This window comes from Gymnodraco acuticeps, unplaced genomic scaffold (assembly GCF_902827175.1).
Source record: "Gymnodraco acuticeps unplaced genomic scaffold, fGymAcu1.1, whole genome shotgun sequence".
NCBI lineage: Eukaryota > Metazoa > Chordata > Actinopteri > Perciformes > Bathydraconidae > Gymnodraco > Gymnodraco acuticeps.
This window is the reverse complement of record NW_022991760.1, coordinates 1,552,462-1,579,351: the sequence shown is the minus strand read 5'-3', so window position 1 is coordinate 1,579,351 and position 26,890 is coordinate 1,552,462. Positions and strand designations below refer to the sequence as shown.

The 26,890-nt window shown below is 42.0% G+C and overlaps 1 protein-coding gene and 1 long non-coding RNA gene across 6 annotated transcripts; both read right to left on the bottom strand.

Annotated features, from left to right (window-relative positions):
* Positions 1-8,069: 8,069 nt before the first annotated feature.
* Positions 8,070-12,319, bottom strand: gcnt4a (glucosaminyl (N-acetyl) transferase 4a). Of its 5 annotated transcripts, none has more exons than XM_034199242.1 (4): positions 12,189-12,319; positions 11,949-12,068; positions 10,544-10,614; positions 8,070-10,314 (listed from the first exon to the last, which is right to left on the bottom strand). In XM_034199242.1, exon 4 carries the CDS (start codon positions 10,311-10,313, stop codon positions 9,036-9,038), a length of 1,278 nt encoding a protein of 425 aa, XP_034055133.1. In that variant the 5' UTR covers position 10,314; positions 10,544-10,614; positions 11,949-12,068; positions 12,189-12,319; the 3' UTR covers positions 8,070-9,035. The 5 variants fall into 5 exon arrangements, with proteins under 5 accessions (XP_034055133.1, XP_034055131.1, XP_034055135.1 ...); XM_034199240.1 differs by having other exon boundaries at positions 11,978-12,068; positions 12,189-12,318; XM_034199244.1 differs by lacking the exon at positions 11,949-12,068 and having other exon boundaries at positions 12,189-12,309.
* Positions 12,320-14,735: 2,416 nt separating this feature from the next.
* On the bottom strand, positions 14,736-17,266 carry LOC117534959. Its single transcript, XR_004567345.1, has 4 exons — positions 17,179-17,266; positions 16,761-16,918; positions 16,026-16,118; positions 14,736-15,493 (listed from the first exon to the last, which is right to left on the bottom strand). It is a non-coding gene; the product is annotated as an uncharacterized LOC117534959 (long non-coding RNA).
* Positions 17,267-26,890: the final 9,624 nt, after the last annotated feature.

The window sequence follows — 26,890 nt, the reverse complement described above, 5'->3', positions numbered from 1 at the left end:
GAGCACAGCCGCCAGCCACCTGTCTTCTTTGGGATCATGACTACAGGTGCTGCCCGTGGGCCGGAGGGCTCGATGATGTCTGCCTGCAGCATGCTCTGCACTGCCTCGTCGCAAGCCTGCTGACGGGCCAGGGGAAGCCGGCGAGGACGGCACTTGATGGGGCGCGAGTCCCCTGTATCAATCTCGTGTTCTACCAGATGAGTTTGCCCCACCTCCTCCTTGCTCATGGCGAAACTGCCCTGGAACTCTAGCAGCAGCTGCCACAATTGCTCCTGCTGCTCGGGATTAAGGCCGCCACAGTTCTTCCTCCACACCTCCAATACTGCAGACTGAGCCTCTTCCACCCCACTGGGGGGGGGCTGGGACTGGGTGGCACAGGTCGGGGGTGACAGTTGCGGAGTTGCCCTGAGTGGGCGTCAACAGGGATAAAGGCAAGGAGGGAGGATTGTTTACAGTTTCTTTTCTGCCAAAAGTCACGTGAGTCACGTGACTTTTGGCAGTAATATTCTGCCGTGGTTGTGCTCAGGATTTTCTCACAAATGTACACATACACACATGCTCTGTGGACCATGAATACTGAGGCAGACTTCATGTCAAGCTGTAAAGTTATCTTGCTGTGAGACAAAATGTTGACTGCCGTTTAAAGGTATATATAGTGTTTCTACTGGGACATGTCTCCATGCTTTAATGTTCAAAAAGCTCTATATTTTTCTCATACTGCCTGTGCTGCAGCCCCTCTTTTCACCCTCTGTCTGAAACCAGAGCCCAGTGTGCTCTGATTGGTTAGCTGGCCGGCTCTGTTGTGATTGGTCCACTACTTACATATGTCCCGGCCCTTAACCTATCAGGTACAATGTTCCGGACAGATAGTCAATAGAAGCGCGAGGGATACGTAGTGATGTCACTATGTTACAGAAGTAAACAAAAGAGTCCAATGGAGGTGTTACAGGCAGGGGAGGGTGGGTGGGAGTAAGTGAGAGAAACTCTCTGGAGAGATTCAAAACTTTGCACACAATTTACGAGCACAAGAACCTATGTAACATTTCAGGAAAGTGAAAAGCCCCAAAACATAATAATGCCTCTTTAAATAAAGAACTGTATCAAGTCAGTTTATCTTAACTCTTCATTAAAGCGATCAGTGTTTTCCAGTAAAGCTTGCCATTTGTGTCCTAAGAGTGTCTTACTGCTCGGCAGCGAGGGAGGAGTGTGTGAGAAAAGTGCTCTGTGTTATTCCAGGCATTAGCTCATGTAGTGAGGTGTTGGTTGGAACCGGTGTCTGCTGCTCAGACAAGGCAGCCATTATGCTGAGAGAACTGTGCTACAGCTTTTCACTGGCCATCAGTTATAAAGCTGGCTTTTCATGCACATGAGGGTCATATCTGTGAGGACGATTTAGCAACAAGTGACTAGCTCGCAAAGAGTGAAAGAAAAGGAGGCCACTGCGTATTTAGAGAGTGTTTACTCAATGTCAGGGTTTCTGAAGCTGTCTGATATTAATTGAAAATTAAGTGAATGACGAAGAGAGAGGCAGATGTAAACGATACACCTTAATGTGCTTTTTAAAACTGAAAAGTTGTTTGCTTAGGTTGTGTGCTCAGGCAGATATTCGCATTGAGGGGAGTGGGCAGCTGAGAGTGAGGGTGGAAAAGTGATGGCAGCCTGAGGTGGTGTGAGAGAAAAGTTGAATGAAGAAAGTGGAATTTATTGTGTCAGGGGACGTCCTGGGAATGTATCGCATCGATTTAATGTTTGCACCGGTCAGTGTCATTAAGTCATGCAGCCAATGAAACATTTAGCTTTCTTATCCTTTCTGAGACACACCTTATCTCAAATAAACACTTCTTACCTTTAGCATACATTCACAGTGAGATAGGGCGGATTGAGTTACCGCCGCCCCAACCCCCCCACATCCCGGACTCTTAATCCTGCAGGTAGAGCCGGCTCTGCTCCACAGGAACAAAGGGCGGCTGTTCGCCCAGAGGTCCTCTGCTCCGTCGGGGCACCAGTCATCGTCCCCCCAGGAACTGGGCAGGGCCGATGACAGTCTGTATTTGGATACATGCTGAGAGGCCCTTCATTGGGTCTGACCACTGTGAAGGTAGAGCTTTGTGTACTGCAAGAACACACTCTTTATCCTGCCAAATATAATGCCATCCCCATTGAAATATATACAGCAGCTATGTATACATTAGGGAAGGAACAACTCTCCTTTTCATTGGCTGTTGCTGTGAGGAGGCTCGTACTATAGTTGAATGACCGTGGTAGAGATATCAGTACTTAACATTGATTTTGATCAGCTATGTATATCAATCAAGTGGATGCTTTCCCAGCTGTTGTGAAAAAGTATTAATATATACAGTCTATGGTATTAATATGTCTTTAGAAACTTCTGAATCATGTTTGGAGAGGCTCTCCTGTTCTGAGATCTGTCTTACACTCTTTAGTCTGACCTACCCCTGTCTACCCCTCCCTCCCAAATGTAAAGCGTCTTTGGGTTCAAGAAAGCGCTATAGAAAATAAAAAATAAATATATTATTAAAGCTCCTCCTCTCATCTTAACCTGAAAGTTATCTCAGTGTGATCTGCACTAGAAAAATTATGAATTCGATTTGACTTTATTTTATTTAGCAGTGGTTGCACACAACAAATGTATCTAAATCAATATATGGATATCAAAGAGGCTCTTTTATGCTTTTAGGGTTTTCCCTTCCTTGTAAAAGCTAAAATCCCAAATTTCCACCTGCCTGAAACGCCTCCATTGGACTCCTTTGTTTATTCTGTAACATAATGACATCACTATGTAAGCCTCACGCTTCTATTGGCCAGCGCTCCAACACATTGTACGTGATATATGTAAGCAGTGGATCAATCACAACAGAGCCGGCCAGCTAACCAATCAGAGCAGACTGGGCTCTGGTTTCAGACAGAGGGTGAAAAGAGGTGCTGCAGCACAGGCAGTATGAGAAAAATAAAGAGCTTTTTGAACATTAAAGCATGGAGACATGTAGAGACACTACATACTGATATACACCTGAACATCAGCAGGAGAGGACTCTTTAAAGTAGAGACACTACATACTGATATACACCTGAACATCAGCAGGAGAGGACTCTTTAAAGTAGAGACACTACATACTGATATACACCTGAACATCAGCAGGAGAGGACTCTTTAAAGTAGAGACACTACATACTGATATACACCTGAACATCAGCAGGAGAGGACTCTTTAAAGTAGAGACACTACATACTGATATACACCTGAAAATCAGCAGGAGAGGACTCTTTAAAGTAGAGACACTACATACTGATATACACCTGAACATCAGCAGGAGAGGACTCTTTTTAAAGTAGAGACACTACATACTGATATACACCCTGAACATCAGCAGGAGAGGACTCTTTAAAGTAGAGACACTACATACTGATATACACCTGAACATCAGCAGGAGAGGACTCTTTAAAGTAGAGACACTACATACTGATATACACCTGAACATCAGCAGGATTAGGACTCTTTTAAAGTAGAGACACTACATACTGATATACACCTGAACATCAGCAGGAGAGGACTCTTTAAAGTAGAGACACTACATACTGATATACACCTGAACATCAGCAGGAGAGGACTCTTTAAAGTAGAGACACTACATACTGATATACACCTGAACATCAGCAGGAGAGGACTCTTTAAAGTAGAGACACTACATACTGATATACACCTGAACATCAGCAGGAGAGGACTCTTTAAAGTAGAGACACTACATACTGATATACACCTGAACATCAGCAGGAGAGGACTCTTTAAAGTAGAGACACTACATACTGATATACACCTGAACATCAGCAGGAGAGGACTCTTTAAAGTAGAGGACACTACATACTTGATATACACCTGAACATCAGCAGGAGAGGACTCTTTAAAGTAGAGACCACTACATACTGATATACACCTGAACATCAGCAGGAGAGGACTCTTTAAAGTAGAGACACTACATACTGATATACACCTGAACATCAGCAGGAGAGGACTCTTTAAAGTAGAGACACTGCATACTGATATACACCTGAAAATCAGCAGGAGAGGGATCTTTAAAGTAGAGACACTACATACTGATATACACCTGAACATCAGCAGGAGAGGACTCTTTAAAGTAGAGACACTACATACTGATATACACCTGAACATCAGCAGGAGAGGGACTCTTTTAAAGTAGAGACACTACATACTGATATACACCTGAACATCAGCAGGAGAGGACTCTTTAAAGTAGAGACACTAGTACATACTGATATACACCTGAACATCAGCAGGAGAGGACTCTTTAAAGTAGAGACACTACATACTGATATACACCTAAACATCAGCAGGAGAGGACTCTTTAAAGTAGAGACACTACATACTGATATACACCTGAACATCAGCAGGAGAGGACTCTTTAAAGTAGAGACACTACATATTGATATACACCTGAACATCAGCAGGAGAGGACTCTTTAAAGTAGAGACACTACATACTGATATGAACCTGAAGATGAGCAGAATATGTCCTCTTATTACTTGTAAGTAAATCTAAATATTTCACTCAACTTTACTTTTTAATTAATTCAAACTGTTGGGGAATATTTTCCAAGGCCCATAACTTTGACCCAGTTTATCAGTTCAAACTGTCCTGACTGAGCACACGCACCTCGTAACCTTGGCTGCTATGCTCTCAGTGTTCTGTCTCCCTGTTCCTGCCTGTTGGATCAGCTGATAGAGGTGTTATGATTCTATGTTCCTGCCTGTTGGCGTCAGCTGATAGAGGTGTTATGATTTTATCTTGTTATGCAGCATGTTGATGATGCTCTCTGAACTAGCTAAATACAGGGGTCTGGGGTAGAGATCTTCAGAATTGACGTGGCAACTCTACCGTGCAGTCAGATCGTGGCTGCTGTGACTTGTTATGTGAATTCTTCGGCCGAAGCTCCAAATAAACCATCAGTGTTTGACATCAAAGCTCCTGCTCTTCCCGTGTCTCTTTCCTGAGTCGGTGACTCCCACTGCATTGCTGCTACACAGAAGTTTCCCTTACACAAACCATGTTCATTATACGAAAAGAGATTATCCAACCATGTCCTTTTTTGTACATTCAGATCAATTTAATGGTTGAATATCTGCATACTTAAATTACATTTTATTAAACATTATTAGCAATATTTTTGTATTTTAACTTTGAATATATATCAAAATAAATGAAAACCAAATAGTTTTAAAAAATAATTAACACATCAGACTTGCGAAGTAATGTATGGCATGTAATGGGATTATATAATAAGCATACAAAGCGGTAACTATTATCCCTTAAAGTAATATTTAAAAAAGATGCAATCTGATAACTGCTGCATTAAAAAAAATCACATTACAGCACCATCAGGATTACAATGTTACTGAAACCTAAAAAGATCATAGTGTTTGTTGTAAAGGATCAGATGTTCTCTCTTCTCTGTCAGCTGTACTGTTCTGTAGGATAATACTTTCAGTGTGAATCTATACGTCTACTGCCTGAATCAGCTTTATGGTTTTCACTTTCTTTGCTTCATTTGTTCTGTTTTTAATTCAGCAGGTGAACCTATATGTTCATAGAATAGTGTGTGTGAGCTTAACTGTGTGTGTTAAACTAAACGTCAGAGCTATTTTAATGACAGAGCACCAAGGCAAAGAAAGATATTCTACATGAAGAACAGGAAGAAGTAAGAAGGAAGCCATTCACGCATGGGAACCTATCAGTCATCTGCAATAGCAGTAATGAGCCAGTGTTGAATGTCAGATTGGACGCCGTCCTGTTGAATACCTGCTGCCGGACAGTCCAGAGCAGTCAGTCGCTTTCCTTAGCTGCTCCGGGCGTTTGGCCAATGATTTCCTCTTTGCATAATAAACAATGTTGGAACAGTGGGTCTAATGTAATTACCTCCAGCAGGAAAGGTTGTTCTTAATATCTTGTATTTTTAAAGCCAAGAAAGGCTACAAAACAAATCACAAATTAAATGAGAATGTGCATGGGGTACGGAGGGGCTAGCCAAAAGTTCTGCTGAAACTGAATCATAAATTCACAGACTTGGAAGATGACTCAGCAACTCTTTGGGAAAGAGGTCTTAATGAGCCAGGGGGAAAACAGCTTGGATCCGGTCCAAAATACCAGAGCACAGAGAAAGAATGATGCTTATTGTTCATTGTATACCTGCAGATAGACACGCACGTTAGAGGAGGGGGGTTTCTTATTCAGATTTCACCTGGCCTCTACAAACCCTGTACTCCGTAGAGCAGCCATGAATTGAGTTTATTGTGAGGAGCAGGCGGGAGAAGGGGGGGGGGGGACTGCAGTGAAACATTTACAACTTCTGCAAACACGTCCACGCTAATGAAGCAAAGAGAAGTTCCACTGTGGTCCATCTGCAGGGCTTCAGTGGTGACACTTCCATTAGTGAAGAGAAGATGTCACAAACTAGTCCATTATCCATTAGCAGTTCTTCTCATAAGATAACTAGAGCGTTTGATCATCACACACAATGGTGCTCAGCTCAGCAGAGGGACTTTGCCCTTTTATGGTGTTCTAGATTGATGTTATATGTTCCTAAAGAGGAAACACTTTGCGGATGAGTACTTCCAACTTGGCAGCATATTTGTATTAGACCCTCACTGCCGATAAACTCCCACGTCTCTGAGCACTTGTGCATCACTTTTTTCATGTTTCCCACGTCCGTCAAACACTCCGACTCCACAGACTCTCTGTTTGCTCTTTAGGTGTGCCACCATGATGAGTGTTTCTTTGGGGAAATTGAAAAGGTTCCTCCAGTTACATTGTGCTCCTGGTGTGTACAAATCCTTGTGGCAACATTTGCAGGGATACTGCAGTCTGAGCCTGAGCGAGGCGTTGTGTCATCACATCAGGCTGCCTAACATTGGTGCTTGGTTATCCAGTTAATGGTAAACAAACCCAGAAGAGAGTGGGTTATCCTGGTGTGTCAGATCAATTAAAGCAAGTGGCGGTTATAGACCAACTTTACAGGGGCCGCGCTGTGGGCCAGTTCAGTATAAAGTCATATACAACAACATCACATAAAACACAATTATTGGTGTTTGTTTAGTAACATACTTTTAGCAAATGTCTAAGATACCATTTTATTTCATTATATAATATATATATAATATTAAATCTGTTAGCTCCACAACAGTATTTGCTGCAACACTATCAGCAATTGTATTATGATAATTGTTATAAGGGGGCCCTGGGGGTCCAAGTTCAGTGTAACAGAGGCACTGGCCTTGTACTTGTACGTTACAACTTTACTTGAGTATTTTCTACTTTTACTCCACTACATTTATTTTACAGCTTTAGTTACTAGTGACTTTTAAAATATGGTGCTTAAAGGAGCCATTCTGCATAATGAGTATTTTTACTTTTGGTTCTTAAAATATATTTTTTTATGCAAATACTTTTGTACTTTTACTTAAGTACACTTTTAAATGCACTTATTTTACTTATAACTCAGTGCTTTTGCACTATAGTATTGCTACTTACGTAAATAAACTGATGAATTCTTCTAGCCTGCTTGTGAATGCTGGCCAGGTGGGATGGGGGGTTCTTTGGAGGCCTCTCTGCTGTATTCTGACAGACAGAATGATCACACTAATTTCATCCACTTTGTATCAGTCTTGTTAAGTCATCAGTATTTGGAGCCAAGTCTGCAGGCAGCCAGAGAGAGAATGAAAAGAGCACTTACTGTGGAGACGCAGGGGAACGACTGCAGGGCCAGAACTTCTTATACAGGCATGCGAGCCTGTTGAAGCATTGTAAACAACAAACACATGTGTGCATCCTTAAGCCTGGCAACACACTGAACACAGAGCCATTTTGTATTTGTGGTTGAAATCAATGTATATGCAAGGAACCACCTGTCTGTTTCTGACTCATCCAGACAATCAAATACCTGTTTACCTGTACCATAGTTCACTAAATGAATGCAAACATATTGGAGAGCAGTGTCTGAAAGTCTTTCAAACATTGTATTATTGTAAACAAAAAGCCAGAGCCTTTTCAATGAGCTTCATGCCAAACCACCCATAAGAAGCATCATACTTTTATTCAGCAATAAATACATCAGCAGAAATCTCAACCATCGAAACTCAACCTCAATTTCTGTTTTCATGACAAAAAAACCTGAAAAACAAACTTGTGTGGAGCATTAAATGAACAGAACACACGAGGAAAACAGTCTTTGGTATTTCTAACCTCAATGTAAGAGTTTCTGGAACCCACATGGACACTGTACTGGGATCTGTTATCAAGTGGCACTAGTTTTTAGGATGGCATTTCCTTAGATAATCCACATTCGTTAAGCCAAAGTCACTTGTATTTCTTTCTTCTGTTACTGATCCAATTATTGATGTGGTAGTTGAAAGTAAAACACTTATAAGAATGAATGAAATCATGTGGAAAGGCAGTATCCTGCTGCAACAGGATGGCAACATGTTGGTGGAGAGACAATTAAAATACCTCAGGGAACGATATTAGACAAACATTTTCCTTTAAAATAAAGTAGAAGACCTCATTTTGAATCATCAAATCAAATCAATCAAAGATTACTGATCAAATGTTGCAAGTGGTTCACACACTTACAAACCTGAAATGTTGAGTTGAATTCAATATTCTGTCAACAGATCACACATAACTGTATTAGTTCAACTTAATATCATTGCAACCTAATACAGTTATGTGACATTTGTTGACATAATACATTTAATTAAAGTCAACATTTCAGTTTTTTCACTGCATGCAAAATCTGCAAAGTGATTAGCAAATGTGGACCACCAACAGGCGTAATGTTTTCCAATGAAATAGGCAGTAGAGGCTAACAAAATGACAATACTCAAGTAAAGTGCCTGCATCTCACAATTGTGCAACAAATAAGTCCATGTACTCTGATGTCAATTTGCACCTTTGTCTATAATATAATAAATACTGCACCTATCCTCTCATTTGCTTTTCCTTTGGGTATCATGTTTGCACGTTTTGACGTTTTTCCATCAGCTTCTCCTCCAAACACTTGATCAGAATCGGATCCACTTTGGGGTCGAATTTGTTAGCAAACCAGTGTCCATAGTTCAGGAGCCAGCGCAGCTCTGCCGCTCCGTAGATGCAAACACTCCGCATGTGTGTCCCCGTGCAGGCGGGGTAAAGATTCCCTTCTAAATAGTTCCATTTGACTAGTCGTGTCTTACTCCTCAGATCTGTAACGTCAGCCTCTGATCGGGGAATGTGTCCTGGCACCCCGGGGACCCTGACCAGGGTGGCCCAGAAGTGTTCATCTGGAGAGTATGTGTCAGCTGACCAAGCCAGGAAGTCCTTTGCCACCTGGCTGCTGCTAATGTAGTTCACAAAATCCTGTGAGAGGACAAAATATGCACTCCCGATGAACATCTCGATACCGTGAGGGGGGACATCTTTGAGCGCTGTGGTTTTGACAGGAAGACGACGGTACTCATAAGGGACATTTTTCAGCTCGTGCTTGAAGCTGTAGCGCTGCTTCTTGAGCTCACTGGGCCGGCTGGACTCCAGCATGTTGCTGCCGTTCAGCTGCTTCAGCTCCATCACCAGCTCATAGTTGGACTTGAGAGGAAAGTCCTGGCCACACAGGTTGATAACATACTTCCACTTGACCTCTGACTTTAGCAGGTCAGAGAGGCAGTTTAGGTCAGCATTCAGCCTGCTGATGTGGGCATATTGCACAGACTCTAGTTTTGAGGCGATGAACACATTTGGAACACACCGAGCCAGGTTGGTAACAGCCTTTATGAACGCTGGGGAGGACTTCTGATCATAGTGGATGCAGTAGATGTTATTAGGTGCATAGATGGCATGGAGAATCCGCTCCACCATGGGTGCATTCTTGTGTACCACCAGAGAGTAAGCCAATGGGAAGCTGTGCTCTGCATTCGACACTGGAGCCTCATGGTATCCTCTTGTTCTGATAAACGTTTGGCAGTCTGAGGTCAAACTCACAGTGCTATCATCGTCCACATCAACAATGACTTTACGCTTTATCTCCAGAGCTTTGCCTATCTCCACAGGGTCCAGCTCGTAGATGGCGGTGCAGTTGATGTCGTACCTTCTGGATAAGCTGACAGAGATTCCATAGGGCTCGATGTAGACGCTGTCCCTCACTGTCACTTTAATGTAGACCAGCTTGAGCAGACACACCGCCAGCAGAGACAGAGAAAACAGGAAGCACCTGTGTCTCAATCTATGTGTGTAGTAGGCACATCTTATTTTCATTCTGGGAACAAATGGATAAAAAAAGACATGAAAGGAAGCAGTTACTACAAGAACCTCAATTTGAGAAGTATCCATTTGAGGTATCCTAAGTCAATCATTTGAAGTCAGTCTTGCGACATTACACTGGAACTTTAAGTTTTATGAACACATCAGGCATTTTGTATCTGGTGATTGTGTTTTGTAGGTAGGTCAATAGTTTGAGTAGCTGTTTGTGGTCTTAAAGAGCCTACCTTGCTCTCTAAGGTTGTCTCTGAGCGGCTCTCCTGCCATGCAAACTCCTCCTGCAGTTCCACATTAGAACCTTAATACAATGAAACACATGCATCTATTGAGTGTAAGGGGAAACACAGGAAAAGGACAATGGTGTGATCACACGATAACTAACTGACTGAATAAATTCAACACAAGTGTGCAGTAGTGGGAAAAAACTAAGTACATTTACTCAAGTACTGTACTTAAGTACAATTGTGGGGTACTTGTACTTTAGTTGAGTATTTCATTTTATGTTACATTATACTTCTACTCTACATTTAAATAATGCAAAATTACTCCAGTACATTTATTTTTACAAAATGCATCTCTATAAATTCAACTAGTGGACTACTTCTAAGTCACAAAAGAGTCAAATTATTCAAATGTATTTTTAGTCCAAGTCCATCCATTTCTCTACAACAGTCAAATGCTACTTGATACAACAATATCATCTAGAAATGTCACATATATAAATATAATTACTTTGTATACTTACTAAGTAGGCCTACATTTAGCTGATAATACTTGTGTACTTTTACTCAAGTTAGATTTTGAATGGAGGACTTTTACTTGTTAAATACTGCTATTTGCACAGTCATCTGAATGCATCATGAACAGTGACAACTGAAAACTTGTTAAACTCACTTGTTTTTTAGCTTTTGTTTTAGAAAATGCATTTGAGTTACTTCTGTACTCACATTACATCATCTGCTGTCTTAAACAAACCTTTCCTGAAGTGTTTTCAATTAAATTTCTTGATGCAAGCTCTTTAGTACAGCCTTGTTAATAAATTAAACTTTTAAAAAGTGATAAGGTCCAAATCAGACGTTTCAAAAAAGTGGTGGGGTTAAGTCCTCAATGTGAATGACACCTATAGGAGCAGAGGTGAGAGAAGTACTCAGATATTGTACTTAAGTAAAAGTACCAGAGTGTAGGAATACAAGTAAAAGTCCTGCATTCAAAAGGTTACTCATGTAAAATTAAAAAAGTATTGGCATCAAGATATACTTAAAGTATCAAAAATAAAAGTAGTCATTGTGCAGATTGGTCCATTTCAGAATAATATATATGATATGTTTTATAATGATTGATCATGAAAGTGTTCTCAAAGCTGGTAAAGGTGCAGCTAGTTTGAATGACTTTGTATACTGCAGGGTAGCTGGTGAATGTAGGCCTACTCCAGGTTTAACTAAAGTCTGATTTAAGATTTGATTATATTTCACATCATTCTTCCACATCTGTAAAGTAACTAAAGGTACAAAATACATGTAGTGGAGGAAAAGTAAACACTTTAACTCTGAATTGTACAAGAGAAGAAGTAACATACAATTGAAATACACAAGTAAAGTACAAGTATCTCAACATTGTACTTAAGTACAGTACTTGGGTAAATGTAGTTAGTGTCTTCCCACCTCTGGTGAGGATCACTTCCAGTCGGGAATCAGACTCCTTTTGGTTAAGTTAAGATTTCCTTCGTTACGCATCGGACGGCTGTCTTTCACTCTGTAAGGAATCACATGATGAGGCACTGTCCCACCGCAGTCTGTCCGGGAGCATCTATACACGAGGAAACGGTACTGACTGATGACCAGTTAACGATAGTCGAGGCAGCAGACAACTTACCAGCCAACACGCGTAAAGAGAGTGCCAGAGTTGCCGTGTGCTATGTCCGGGGCTCCATCGCGGACTGGAGCGGCGGAGAGGAGCCATAAGCGGAAAGGAGTGGCGGGGGGGGAAGAGTCCGCCTACCGCCCGGCCACGTGCAGCACATCACCAGCACCCGATACATTCAGCACCCCCTCACCAATGATTAACCCAAGGCGCAGCTTCTCATATCAGTAACACACTTCCCCATCATCAGTGTGTCCATGTGTACGGTAAACAGTGCAGGGCCTCACACAGCACACCCACAGATCCATCAAATATTTATTGTTTTTGCTTAAATGCAGTTGAACAGTTTACAATTTTTTAAAATAAAAATAACAGAAGTACATGAGCATCCTTAAAATACACAAATGAGAAATGAGAAACACTGAAAGGGGTGTTTCAGGGAAGTAACAGAGCCCACAATGGGTACACACTGAAAAAACTCGATTTGATGGTCCCACACCATGAGAATGTGTAAAACTGACACATTTTTGCTTGTCAAACCATCATATACTATTCACATCAGACCGCTAGAAATAATCATGTTGATTCAACATATTTTTCAGCTACTGCAATCCCATTTTATTGAGAAATGTTAAAGCAACGTTCTGTTTATTTAATTTTGACCTGTAATTCTAACATGATTTTTCCATGCTATTATTCAAATATATTGTGTATGTTTTAAGCTATTTCATCATGTTCTGGTTGCTAGATTTTGACCAGTAAATTAAATTGTTCATGCTAATATTATTAAAAGGTATTATGCGTGTTTAAAGCAATTTCAAATATGATTAGCTAAGTCTCTCATTCAAATACATTGCACACATAGCTTCCAATGGAGGCAAATACAAAATCAAGCAGTTCTGTATCAAAACACTTTATTGAGCTTTAAATAAGCAACAAGAATACCACTACACACACACTTCGGTACATTCAAACTAGTTCTCAATTATGTGGTTTAATTCGGGGTTTTACCAAGCGGCAAACTCTGGGGTAGAGCCGGGAAGCCAATACGGAAGTGCCACACACTGCAGTTCATATATTGGCCGATAGGCGATGGCTGCAGAAAGTAGCAATTTCCATAGACCCCCATGTTAAAATGCCCGATTTTACAGCAGAAAAAAACATGTTTCTACCCCTGGCTCCATACATTTTATTATCGATATAGTTAGATTCCACCTTCATGATTATGGATCTGTGAGTGAATTGTTTTCTAACGCGACCCTTTATATTTATATTAGGTCTTAAAGTTTGTGCATACATTAGGGCGTGGTCACTTTGATTGACAGATACGTGCCTCACTGTCAGCTAACAGCAACTTGTCCAATCTGCTAGGCTACAACCATAGAGGCTACAACGTTAGTTAGTTGTAGTTACTGTACTTGATCCTTTAGCTGTGTTCGTGGTGATCGTGCCTGTTAGGGAATATTGTTACAAATACCAGATAATTAAAATGTCGTGCTGTGCGCTTGAATGTACTAACAGATCTTCCAAGAAGTCGACTTTCAGCTTTTTTCGGCGAGTAAAATGATAATATTATACATTAGCAGGTGTTTGTGTGCTTGTTAGCTTAGCCTGTTATGTAGCTTATTAGCCAGCTAAGGACGTAACCCTTTATACATATATACAGTTTAGTTTATGATTCAGCCTTGGGTAAGACTTTTATACTATATGGCTATGACGCCCATAATGCTAAACGGGAGCAAATGTTAAAAGGGGTGGGCCGCCGGAGTCCACGCCGCCGAAGCTAACGGGGCTGCAGGGTGCTAGCTCGCTAGCGCGTCCCGGCGGCCGTAGCTAGCACCCTGGGGCTCCGTTAGCTTCGGCCAGCGGCGGAGTCCGGCGTTATAACTGGAGATCAAGGAATGCATCGTAACGCGGACTTGGTTCGCCTGCAGCCCGCTGTAGTATTAGCTAAATAAATGATGTTGAGCAAGGCTTATTAAGCTGAACACCGCCACAATTATTCTGCTATGTATCGGTACTTATTTTATTAACGTGTGAATGACAAGCATTAAGAATAATACCAAATAGCTAATTATCTTGCAGATTGTCTCGTTTGATTATGAATGTAACGTTTATATAGTGGAACTACACTGTTTTATCAAAACCAAAGTGCCACGCAGTGACTTGGTATGCATGTATTTCAGCAGGAAATGTGCAACCTAGATGACATTTACCAACACAGACTATATAGAAATATTTGTAAAAGTTGTTCATGCGTTACTAAGTGAATATGGCATTAACCCTCCTGTTGTCTTCGGGTCAAATCTGACCGATTTACTACTTTCATCAATCATGTTTTACATTCGATTGATACTGAGAGCATGTTAGCTTAGCTTCTTAGCCTGAGCTAGGACTCGAACGTCACGCTCGTTGGCAGCAGGTCCCGCCCTGTTCCGCCTCAGCTCCGCCTCTTTGCCCTTATTTGGAGAAGGCAGGAGTTAGACTCTGACGACATCGTCGAGCCGTTAGTGGCCGACTCCGCCTACTAAGGGCTTCACGGCAACTCTGCAGAATCCTATGGGTGACGTCACGGACCCTACGTCCATTTATATATACAGTCTATGGGTTTTACCCTTTTCACAGTAACAATAGAATTTATAAAATATATATATTTTCCAAAAATTAAAAGAGGTGCTACAGCACAGGCAATATAGAAAAACACTGCAGCATGGAACATTGAATAATTAAAGCATGGAACTATGCTTTAACCTGAACATCTGTGACATAAAATGACCTGTGGTGGCATCAGTCTAGAAGAAATATATGAAGGAACAATAAGAGTGAACAGGCTGAACAGTTGCACATGCAGGATTGACAGGTTTCTTATAATAGAGTCTCAAACACTAAAGACAGCAATGGTCTTTAAAATGGTCTCAGGTTAAAAACACAAGTTGTAACGAAGTAACAACAAATCCTAAAACATAACAGAGAAAAAAGAACAGATTCAATTGTTTGGGGTTCCTTGCATGCAGCAGTCTCTGAACCGTTTCACTGAAGGAGCCTGTTTTTCAGAGCAGTTGCTTTGTTTGAGAGCTTACCGCAGTCCATTATAAGGCTTTGGACTACTTCAAAGGTGTAGCGGAGGTCAGCAGGGTAGCTGATATTCAGCGCGTACATTAGTCCGAACAGCATTACAAAAGCTAATGCTACATTATCCAGATTTGTCTGGAGACGCCTTCTAGAACGATCCCGATGTCCTCCGGTTCATCAGTGGAAGCATCTTTAAGAACATAAATCCCCACAGTTGTGTCCTTGATGGCGCCTTCATCTGTGTCCTGTAAAAAAATAAATGGCAAAATGTAAGCAAATAAGACCTAAAACCAAGCCCCATCAAGAAAAAATGAAATAAAATAAGGGAAGGCATAGTATAGATCTAGCCATGGCAAGTTGAACATTATAAATTAAAGTAAATTAAAGATGTCAAATTAAATGTAGATAAAATAATCAAGTAATTACAGCAGAACATGAATCAATCTGGTGATCTTTAAGCTGGCTATGCCTTACTGAGTATAACAAGTGGGACACGTCCTTGTGTGGCACTAGTTGCCGTGTTCACTTATTAGTTTGTTAAAATGCTCCAAGGTAAATATGTATGCAACTACTCCACAAGTATAATAGGAAAAATTGCAATTCCAAATGTATTAAGTTAATTCAAGCAGCAACGATGAAATATTGAATGTGATATTTCATAATATGAAACAAAAACCACCCACTATATTTTCAATGAACAATTTCAGCCCAAGAGATCATGTATGAAAACAAAAGTGAAGAGAAGTATCAAAGAAGCAGGCAGATTCATGTACATACCACATATTCTCGCACAAGGTCTTTTGGATCTTCCCCCATGGAGATGCATAGTCCCTTGATGATAGACTCGCGTCCGGCATCTACATCATCACACTGAAAGTAAATGTACTTGATTAGTGTCTTATTACAGGTCTTGTGCTTTAATTCAAGTTAACTACTGGTGTGAACTTTCATTTGGATACATATTACTTTGAGAATACAACATCACAGTTCCTAAGAAAGTGCAAGCCCTGCTGTGAGCTCCACATCCCCTGGACATCTTTCTCAAATTGTGGTCAGTGGATATACGAGTTGAATTATTATATATCACATTTAAAATTGAGATGGATAGTCAGTTAAAGCTACAATGTGTAGAATTAGGGCGTTTTAGCTAAACGTGTGGTTAGAGAGGGAATGGCAACGCTCTACTCAATCAGAGAAACTATGGTGGCACTGAAGGACCAAAAAGTAGCACTGTGTGTTAGAGCTGCTGTCAGCCAGCACTCTGGTCACTTTCACTGCGGAGCTACTACACTACTGAAAGGAGAAAAAAAAGGGAAAAAAAGCACTAATGGTCTCCTTGGCGATGAGCACTTTTTGTGTGCCATTCTTGCAAATAAATTATGTAATAACTAAAATGTAAAATATTGTAGCATCACTTTTCACAATTCTAAAATTCGTGATTCTCAAAAAAAAAATTCTAAATAATTTATGTTTATAGGTTGTTCATAATTGTGAGAATCCTGTATCACTTACATTAGCCATTTGCAAAATTATTGTTTCCAGCCAAGTGACCCAAGCTGTCCTCCTCGCTTTTGGAACAGCTTCATCAGGGTGCCAGAGTGGAGGTCCAGCTGAGACAGGAATTTTGATTGTCGTGGCTTGGTCGTGATTCTCTTGAATTCAGAGTTGATCTGAAAATGCATAAAATCAAAAAGGAATTTGATAATTGTGGAGAAATTAGGGACATTAGGGAGAAAACAACCACCACACATACTGGAGACCAGGATGCTGACCTAATGTCAGCGCTAGCTTGATAGCTAACATTAGCAATACATGGTGTCATGTACATACACACGTCTCCGTAATTGTAAGATACCGAACGAACACAGCACTATATTGGAAAGGGGTACAAACATTTATTGAGCAGAAACATTTCATTTAATTAACTTACTTTTGGAGACTCTCAGAGGTTGGCTTTGTGTAACCAACTGTTACTTTTCGCGGTTGTCGACACCTCTTCTTCTGTACTTTTTTTCGGCAGTTCCTGAGGACCAATCACAGCTCCGGACGCCACTTGAATATATACTTCATTTCCGGTTCTAACCCCATTCGATTTCATTTCATTTCATTTCAAACCTTTATTTATACAGATAAATCCCATTGAGATCATTGATCTCTTTTCCAAGGGAGACCTGCTCAAGTAGTTCCACATGGAACATAAAAACATAAATAGAACAACAAAAGGACATCATACAGCATCATTTACATAATTATCCACATAAACAGGTACCAATAGCTTCCGATTGACTAGCATCCAACCGAGCTTTAAAAACATTTAGTGGCACCAGATTGTTCAGTTTTCATTTAAATTGCAGACTATTCCAAGACAGAGGAGCTGCGCATCTAAAAGCTATCTTCCCTAAGACAGTCCTAGCAGTTGGAACATTTAATAAAACCACAGCATTCGATCTCAGGCAGTAGCCACTTACAATTCTCCGTGAGATCAGGGAGCAGATATAAGATGGAAGTTTCCCTAACATGGCTTTGTATATAAAAATGTACCAGTGACTGAGCCTCCGTACAGTTAGCGAAGGCAAACCATCCCTTGCATACAGGGTACAGTGATGGGTTAATGCTTTACAGTTTGTCACAAATCTCAGTGCACTGTGATACACAGCATCTAACTTGACCAGGCAATTGGCAGGTGCATTCATATAAATCAGATCACCATAGTCCAGCACAGGTAAAAAGGTCACAGTGACTAGCCTTTTCCTGGCCTCAAGCGAGAAACAGGACTTGTTCCTGTAGAAGAAACCTAGCCTAATCCTCAGCTTTTTAAGCAGGTTATTGACATGAAGTTTAAAAGTGAGACAATCATCAAGCCAGATACCAAGGTATTTGTAACAGGTAACAACTTCAAGTTTGTTCCTTGCGTAGTTACAATATCTAAAACAGGCTCTGGTGTCTTTTTAGCTTTAGAAAAGAGCATTACCTTGGTTTTCTCAACATTTAAAAGAAGCTTTAGTTCAGAGAGCTGAGTCTGAATAATGTTAAAAACAGCCTGTAATTTAACACCAGCCTCCTTCAGGGATGCAAACTCATCAGGTATGAAAAAGGCGACAAGGATCCGAGCCCCCCGACCCCACGGAATATCGGCTTTAAAATTAGGAATAACAGAGGATTTTAGCAGTCAGAACAACTAAAGCAGCAGTGTTAATAACAGAAACGCTAAAGCGTCACATCTAATAGAAATATATAAAAGCATTTATTTTAATTGTGTAGCAGTCAGTTTATCATTTTGAAAATGTATTTTCATGCCTCTGCAAGGCTTAGTCTTTCCATCTGTATAGCCAGCGGTGTAAAGTAACCAAGTTCATAAACTCAAGTACTATACTTGGGTAAAATGTTGAGATACTTGTACTTTATTTAAGTATTTCAATGTTTTGCTACTTTGTTCTTCTTCTCCTTACAGTTCAGAGGTACATGGTGTACTTTTCCTCCACTACATGTATTTAATCTCTTTAGTTACTTCACAGATCTGGATGAATGATGTGAAATATAACCAAGTGTTAAATCAGACTTTAGTTCCACCTGGAGTAAATCCACAAGCTACCCTGCAGTACAAAGCCATTCAAACTAGCTGCACCTTTACCAGCTTTGAGAACACTTTCATGATCAATCATTATAAAACACATCATATATATTATTCTGAAATGGAGCAATCTGCACAACGACTACTTTTACTGTCGCTACTTTCACTACATTTTGATGAGAAAACTTTTCTACTTTGACTTGAGGAACATTTTGAATGCAGGACTTTTACTGTAACAGAGTATTCCTACACTCTGGTACTTCTACTTTTACTCAAGAACAAGACCTGAGTACTTCTACTTTTACTCAAGAACAAGATCTGAGTACTTCTACTTTTACTCAAGTACAAGATCTGAGTACTTCTACTTTTACTCAAGTACAAGATCTCTACTTTTACTCAAGAACAAGATCTGAGTACTACTTCTACGTTTACTGAAGTACAAGATCTGAGTACTTCTGCTTTTACTCAAGTACAACAGTACAAGATCTCAGTACTTCTGCTTTCACTCTAGTACAAGATCTGAGTACTTCTACTTGTACTCAAGTACAAGATCTATACTTATACAACCTCTGTTTAATTTATAGCCTATGAAAAAAACTATTAGAAAACGAAGGCTAAAGCTAACGTTAGCAGATAGTGACAATGTATGCTAGTTAGCTAGCTCAACGATTCCTTAAATAATATTGTGACAGAAAAACGTTTCAGTGCACATCATGCTCTGCCGCTCCGACAGGGAGCTCTGCTCTGAACAGCCCGTTCTAACAGCTGTTCACCAGCGGTCCAGTCTGTGCCAGTGACTCCGGACCGCACAGTTAATATTAACGAACGCACCCGTAGGCAGGCCCGGTTCTACGGGGGTGCATAAGGGTGCATTGATTCCTCAGTTGAAAAATTAAAAGTAAAAAAAAAAGAAGTGAAAAATATTACATATATAATAATAGTAGTAATAATAATAAGAATTTAGTTGAAATAAAATAAATTGTAATTGTGGTTAAATAACATTGTCTGCTGCATTTATTTGGTCAATTTAAACGGTAAGTAACGTTATTATTATGTCAGGTGCGCGTGACCTGTGCACACAGCAGTCAGTGATGGACATCAGAAAATTGTTAAAACAACCAGCCCTTATCGCCAGCAGTAACACTGCATCTACTGCAGGTAATAACAGTTCAGATCATGGGGACATTACGTTACCCACGGCCACTGTCGTGGACACTAACGCCCAACACACCGGCTTTGCCCGCCTCGCCCACTGAGGCGGAGCAGCCGTCCTCGTTGCCCCAAACACTGCCACCCCTCGGCGGCCTGCAAGTGCCAGAGGACCTCGGCAAAACAGAGCCTGCCCAGGTATATTTAAAAAAGTACCCAACTCGCCTGTAGGCTACTCATTTTGCAGCTCATGGTTTCAAAACAGAGATTGGCTGGAATATTCATGTAAAAAAGATGCCATCTTCTGCTATGCATGTAGACATTTCGGTTCAAGTAAGTCAGATGCCTTCACCACAACTGGCTACAACAACTGGCGCCATGCTCTTATAGGCTACGTGATAAGGGACTGGGAAGGCATGAATCAAGCAAAGAGCACATAGATCCATCATTTGCAAATACTCCCACATATGAATATTTATGGGGAACATTAGTTAAAATGAGATCAATTAGGGAGGATTTATTAGGAGACTTAATGTTAGGGCGAGTAGGACTGTCAACAATCTGAGTAACATTTAAAGAGATACAAAGGTTTTTAAAATCCTCTGACACTGCAGTTAACCAGTCCCAGTTAAAATCTCCAAGTAGCACTATTTCCTTGTAGTCTAGTTGTGATAAAAGATTTGCTAGTGAAGACAAGGAGTCTTTGACAGCTGAGGGGGGTCTGTAACAACTCACTACCATGACCTGTTGCCCCTTTGCCACTTCTATATTTAAGGCTAAAAATTCGAATTGCTTACTGATAGATTTGGAAACTAATGTGGATACACTGAACTTATTCTTAACATAAATGGCAACGCCACCACCTTTATTAGGCCGGTCGGTACGATACACATTAAAACCATTTAAGGCAATGTCAGAGGCCAAAATAGATTTATTTAGCCATGTTTCTGATAAAACAATGACGTCAGCGTCAGTCGAGCTCGCCAAGATACGGACAAAATCTAGTTTACCTAACAGACTGCGCACATTCAAGTGGATGAAACCCAACCCAGACCTAGCTTTAAAATCAGCAGGAGTAGCGATCTGACTACTACTACTGGGCGGACCAGGGTTAGGTTGTACATTTCCTGAAAGTAATAGCAACAAAAAAAACAGGCATCTTTTCCTCTTAATCGACACACATACATTGTCATCTAATTTAGAAACACCGGAAAAGTCTGCGAGTGTGATTTGAGCTTAAGAAGCAGTCCTGAAGAACCATCATCACAGGGAAACAAAAAAGACAAACATATTTTGTCGAGCAGATTGTCTGTGACAAGGCAACCGGTAATTGTTTGAGCAACACATCCAAATAGTCCATGGGCCAGACCAAATATCGGTACCACCCGAGGTGGCAAAACATTTGTGGTACCATTTTGTTCATAGGGTCCATATAAGTACATTTAGCCATGATAGACTTTCCAACTGAGTAGCTTAGCGGAGTTACATGCTACCCCATTATTGATCAAATAACGCATTTTGTCACTTACAAAGTTTGACGGTATTTTCTGTGTTTGTCCCTGCTATGTGGAAAATTATAATGATACTTGCCGGAATGAATATTATATAAGCTTTGTATGTTCTATTTGGAATATATTTTCAGATTTTTGGGGAAGAAGCTCATTTTATTGCTTTTCAGATAATGTTATTGGAGCCGCATGTTTTTGCCATTTTACATGTTATCGGACACTGCGTCTGATGTACCGGTATGTAGACATACATTTTTAGTTAAGATGTATAGTTAAGATTAAGTTAATATTTCAAAGTGATGAAACTTTCTGCCTTCTTATAGAGCAAGAATGCAGACTCGTGCTCCGGAGTGATCACATGAGAAATGAATCATGTAATGAAACTATTAGTACAGAGACGTACTACAAACAGAATGTATATTTTATTGCATTACTTAAGTGTAAAGACTTTATATATATAAGATAATACATGAACAATCATAACCTCCCCACGTTGCTTTGGTGTATTTGCAGGTTCCATACACTGCTACTGTCACTACTAGCAACTAACTGAAAATGGACTCAGTCCCAGAGGTAGGAACCAGCGGCACGGCACCAAAGCGGCCACGCCTGGAGTGCCTCATCCATTGCACATCTCAAGATGAAGACTCAACCCTGGTATCACCAAAATACATTGGTTCCTGGAAAACCCTGCTGAGAGCAGCAGAAATCAGACAGCATGCACCGATCTTAGACATCGCAAAGGACTTGCCAGATGATGTCATACCACCTGTCACCTACCATAGGAAGTGCAGAAGCATCTTTACTATGAAAAAGGACCTTGATGCTATTATCACCAAGAAAGACAATAACCCTACATCAGAAGGTTCAAGAAAGTCAGCCAGACAAACGCCACACCAATCAAGGGTACTATATAAGAAAGAATGCATCTTCTGTGAGAAAACCAACAAGTATTTGAAAGGCCTAAAGACAAGAGAGCCTTTGACCCAGTGTACTGAGCTCCGTGCAGATGATGCAATCAGGACAGCTGCAACGAGGAAACTGGACAACAGAATCCTTGCCATTGTCAGCAGTGGCTGCTGAAGGCCACTACCACAAGTCTTGCTACCGCCTGTACACCAAGGATGCAGCTCCTGTAGCAGCAAGCAGTGCGCCAGATGGAGAGGACATTAACGAGACCAATGATGATGGTGTGCAGTATGATGCCGCAGAGAAACAGTCATACAGTGAACTATTCTCATTTATCAGAGAGGAACTGTTTCTCAACCCTGCTGTGGTCCCACTGATTGACTTCACAGCTAGACTGGTCTCACGTATGAATGGTCTCAGTATAACCAAGGTGACACCATCCACAAAGAAACATATCCGCCGGAAGCTGGAGAGTGAATTTGGAGAAGCACTCCACATCATTCAGAACAATAAGGGCAAAGTACTCCTTTATTCAGACAACCTCTCCTTGTCTAAGCTTGCGAAAGCACATCAAACACTCCAGGCTAAGTCACTGTCGATGAGTATAAACTGATGTATACTCAAGTACTGGGTAAATATGTAAGTAAATCAAACTAGACTTGCCCCCATGAATATTTCTTGACCTTGTGAAGGAGTTCTACATGTAAAACTGGTAGTATAGTTGACTTTGTCTAGTTGGCTGGTCAAAGCTAGACACTACAGACATGTACATGTAACTATGTTATGCAGTTCCATGTTTTTTTTTTCTTCAAGTAATAATAATTGTATTTGGCTAAAATATTGTCCAAGTTACTTTAGAATCCATCCATCCATCTTCTCCCGCTTATCCGTGGTCGGGTCGCGGGGGTAGCAGTTCCAGCAGAGAGCCCCAAACTTTATTTTCCCTGGCGACATCAACCAGCTCTGACTGGGGGATCCCAAGGCGCTCCCAGGCCAGCGAAGAGATATAATCCCTCCACCTGGTCCTAGGTCTACCCCTTGGTCTCTTCCCAGCTGGACGTGCCTGGAACACCTCCCTAGGGAGGCGCCCAGGTGGCATCCTAACTAGGTGCCCGAACCACCTCAACTGGCTCCTTTCGACGCGAAGGAGGAGCGGCTCAACTCCGAGTCCCTCCCTGATGACCGAACTTCTCACCTTATTCCTAAGGGAGACACCAGCCACCCTGCGGAGAAAACCCATCTCGGCCGCTTGTATCCGCGATCTCGTTCTTTCGGTCATGACCCATCCTTCATGACCATAGGTGAGGGTAGGAACGAAAATGGCCCGGTAGACAGAGAGCTTTGCCTTCTGGCTCAGCTCCCTTTTCGTCACAACGGTGCGGTAAAGCGACTGCAGTACCGCTCCCGCTGCTCCGATTCTCCGGCCCATCTCACGCTCCATTGTTCCCTCACTCGAGAACAAGAACCCGAGATACTTGAACTCCTTCACTTGGGGTAAGGACTCATTCCCTACTTGAAGTGGACAGTCCATCGGTTTCCTGCTGAGAACCATGGCCTCAGATTTGGAGGTGCTGATCCTCATCCCAGCCGCTTCACACTCGGTTGCGAACCGATCCAGTGAGTGCTGAAGGTCGCAGACCGATGAAGCCATTAGAACCACATCATCTGCAAAAAGCAGTGGTGCAATCCTTAGTCCACCGAACTGCAGACCCCCTCCCCCATGACTACGCCTCGAAATCCGATCCATGTATATTACAAACAGGATTGGTGACAAAGCGGAGGCCAACCCTCACCGGAAATGGGTCCGACTTACTGCCGAGGACCCGGACACAGCTCTCGCTTTGGGAGTACAGAGATTGGATGGCCCTGAGTAGAGACCCCCTCACCCCATACTCCCGCAGCACCTCCCACAGTAACTCCCTGGGAACTCGGTCATACGCCTTCTCCAAGTCTACAAAACACATGTAGACCGGATAAGCGTACTCCCAGGCCCCCTCCAGGATCCTTGCGAGAGTAAAAAGCTGATCCGTCGTTCCACGACCAGGACGGAATCCGCATTGTTCCTCCTCAATCTGAGGTTCGACAATCGGCCTGACCCTCCTTTCGAGTACCTTAGAGTAAACTTTCCCGGGGAGGCTGAGTAGTGTGATGCCTCTGTAATTGATTCCCTCTGATCCCCCTTTTTAAAAAGGGGAACCACCACCCCGGTCTGCCACTCCTTTGGTACTGTTTCCGACTTCCACGCAACGTTGATGAGACGTGTCAACCATGACAGTCCCTCAACACCCAGAGCCTTCAGCATTTCCGGGCAGATCTCATCCACCCCCGGGGCTTTGCCACTGTGGAGTTGTTTGACAACCTCAGTGACCTCCCCCCGGGAGATTGGTGTTGATCCCCCGTCATACTCCAGCTCTGCCTCTAACATAGAGGGCGGAGTTGTCGGGTTCAGGAGTTCCTCAAAGTGTTCCTTCCAACGCCCTAACACTCCATCAGTTGAGGTCAACAACGTCCCATCCTTACTGTACACAGCTTGGATGGTTCCCTGCTTCCCCCTCCTGAGGTGTCGGACAGTTTTCCAGAACAACTTTGGTGCCGCCCGAAAGTCCTTCTCCATGTCTTCTCCGAACTTCTCCCACACCCGCTGCTTTTCCTCGGCCACGGATGAGGCTGCTGCCCTTCGGGCCTGTCGGTACCTTGCAACTGCCTCGGGAGTCCCCCGGGATAACAAATCCCTGAAGGCCTCCTTCTTCAGTCGGACGGCTTCCCTGACCACCGGTGTCCACCAGGAGGTTCGAGGGTTACCGCCCCTTGAGGCACCTAGGACCTTGAGACCACAGCTCCCCGCCGCGGCTTCGGCAATAGAGGCTTTGAACACCGACCACTCTGGTTCAATGTCCCCAACCTCCACAGGAATGCCCGAAAAGCTCCGCCGGAGGTGTGAGTTGAAGGCCTCCTGAACTTGGGCCTCCTCCAGACGTTCCCAGTTCACCCGAACTACACGTTTGGGCTTACCAGGTCTATCCAGAGGCTTCCCCCGCCACTCGACCCAACTCACCACCAGATGGTGATCAGTTGACAACTCCGCCCCTCTCTTTACCCGAGTGTCCAAAACATACGGCCTCAGGTCCGATGATACGATAACGAAATCGATCATGGACCTTCTGCCTAGGGTGCTCTGGTTACTTTAGAATGACCTGTCTAACTAAACAACATCATAAGAACAATGCATTAGCCATTAAATGGTTGACTTCATGTTGGTATTTGAGTTATATGTACATTCAAGCCACATTTTACGCCTTCGAATTTGGCGCTTCGGGTCATTGTATTCAATAGCTGATTTCTATGACTAAGCTACCACTCTGGAATGTCTATCATACCAAAATATCATCTATAGATATATGTCACTTGAAAACACTTCACTAAAATTTGCCACCTTGGGTGGTACCGATAAGTGGAAATCCAGGTATGGGCCCATGGACTAAAACCTTTGCAGGGGATGCCCACTGCGGGTGGCAGAACAGACCTGAATCCAGTAGATTACATTGATTAAAATGTAAAATGTTTCAATTAAATCACGTTCAGTCAAAGCGATTTAAATACAGAGATTTAACAAATAAATGTAATAAATGAAGTCTGCTTAATTAAAACACATTCAGAGACAGAACATGAACTGATTCCGTTGCATTTACTGTTTTTATTTGTGTAAATTCAAAGAACCTCTATGTCCAGGGCTGCACATAACTGGTGCGCATGCGCAGAGAGAAGGGAGAAGAGAAAAGAGAGAGAGAGAAAGATATTTGCGAGTTGCATACAGGTTGCATATGAACTCAGGGCCGGCCCGTCGCACTGGTGTTATAAATGTTCGCCTAAGGCGCAAGATCTGGGGAGGCGCTGCGCTGACAGCTCTGGGAGGGAAAAAAAAACGTTTGACCGTTGGGGCTCATCCTAATTTTCGGCCTTGATGTAACAACATTCATAATTAAGTAAATGTAACACCCTTTTCACCCCGGTTACACATTTCATTTTCCCTGTACAATGGGCGCTGTAAGTGATGAAAATGGGGGATGTTGGCTTATCTGGCACCCGCAGCTCACAGCCAAAATGCGAGTGAGCGTGGGAGAGAGAGAAGGGCTTACCGCCCGGTACCGGCGCTGTTGTTATTATAATCTGGTGCTAGCTGCTCTAACGGATGTAAGAAGAAGATGTTTCTACAATAATGTGGAGGGAGAGTCCTCTCCAGTCAGACTGAGAGGCTACTACAGCTCAATGAGGTAAGGACTCTGAGTGTTTAGATAGTTCACTTTAGTCTAAGTTCAAACAGTTTGATCACAATTTATGTAAACACATATTTCCAAGGCACTCCTTTATAATTATTGGGATAAACAGGTTTGAAATCATTCCAATGTATACTATAGGACAGTAACCACAAATATCCTTTAAAACTGGAGAGATTTAAAAAAAAAAGCATAAATAAATAAATGTTACGGTAAAATAAGATTTGAATG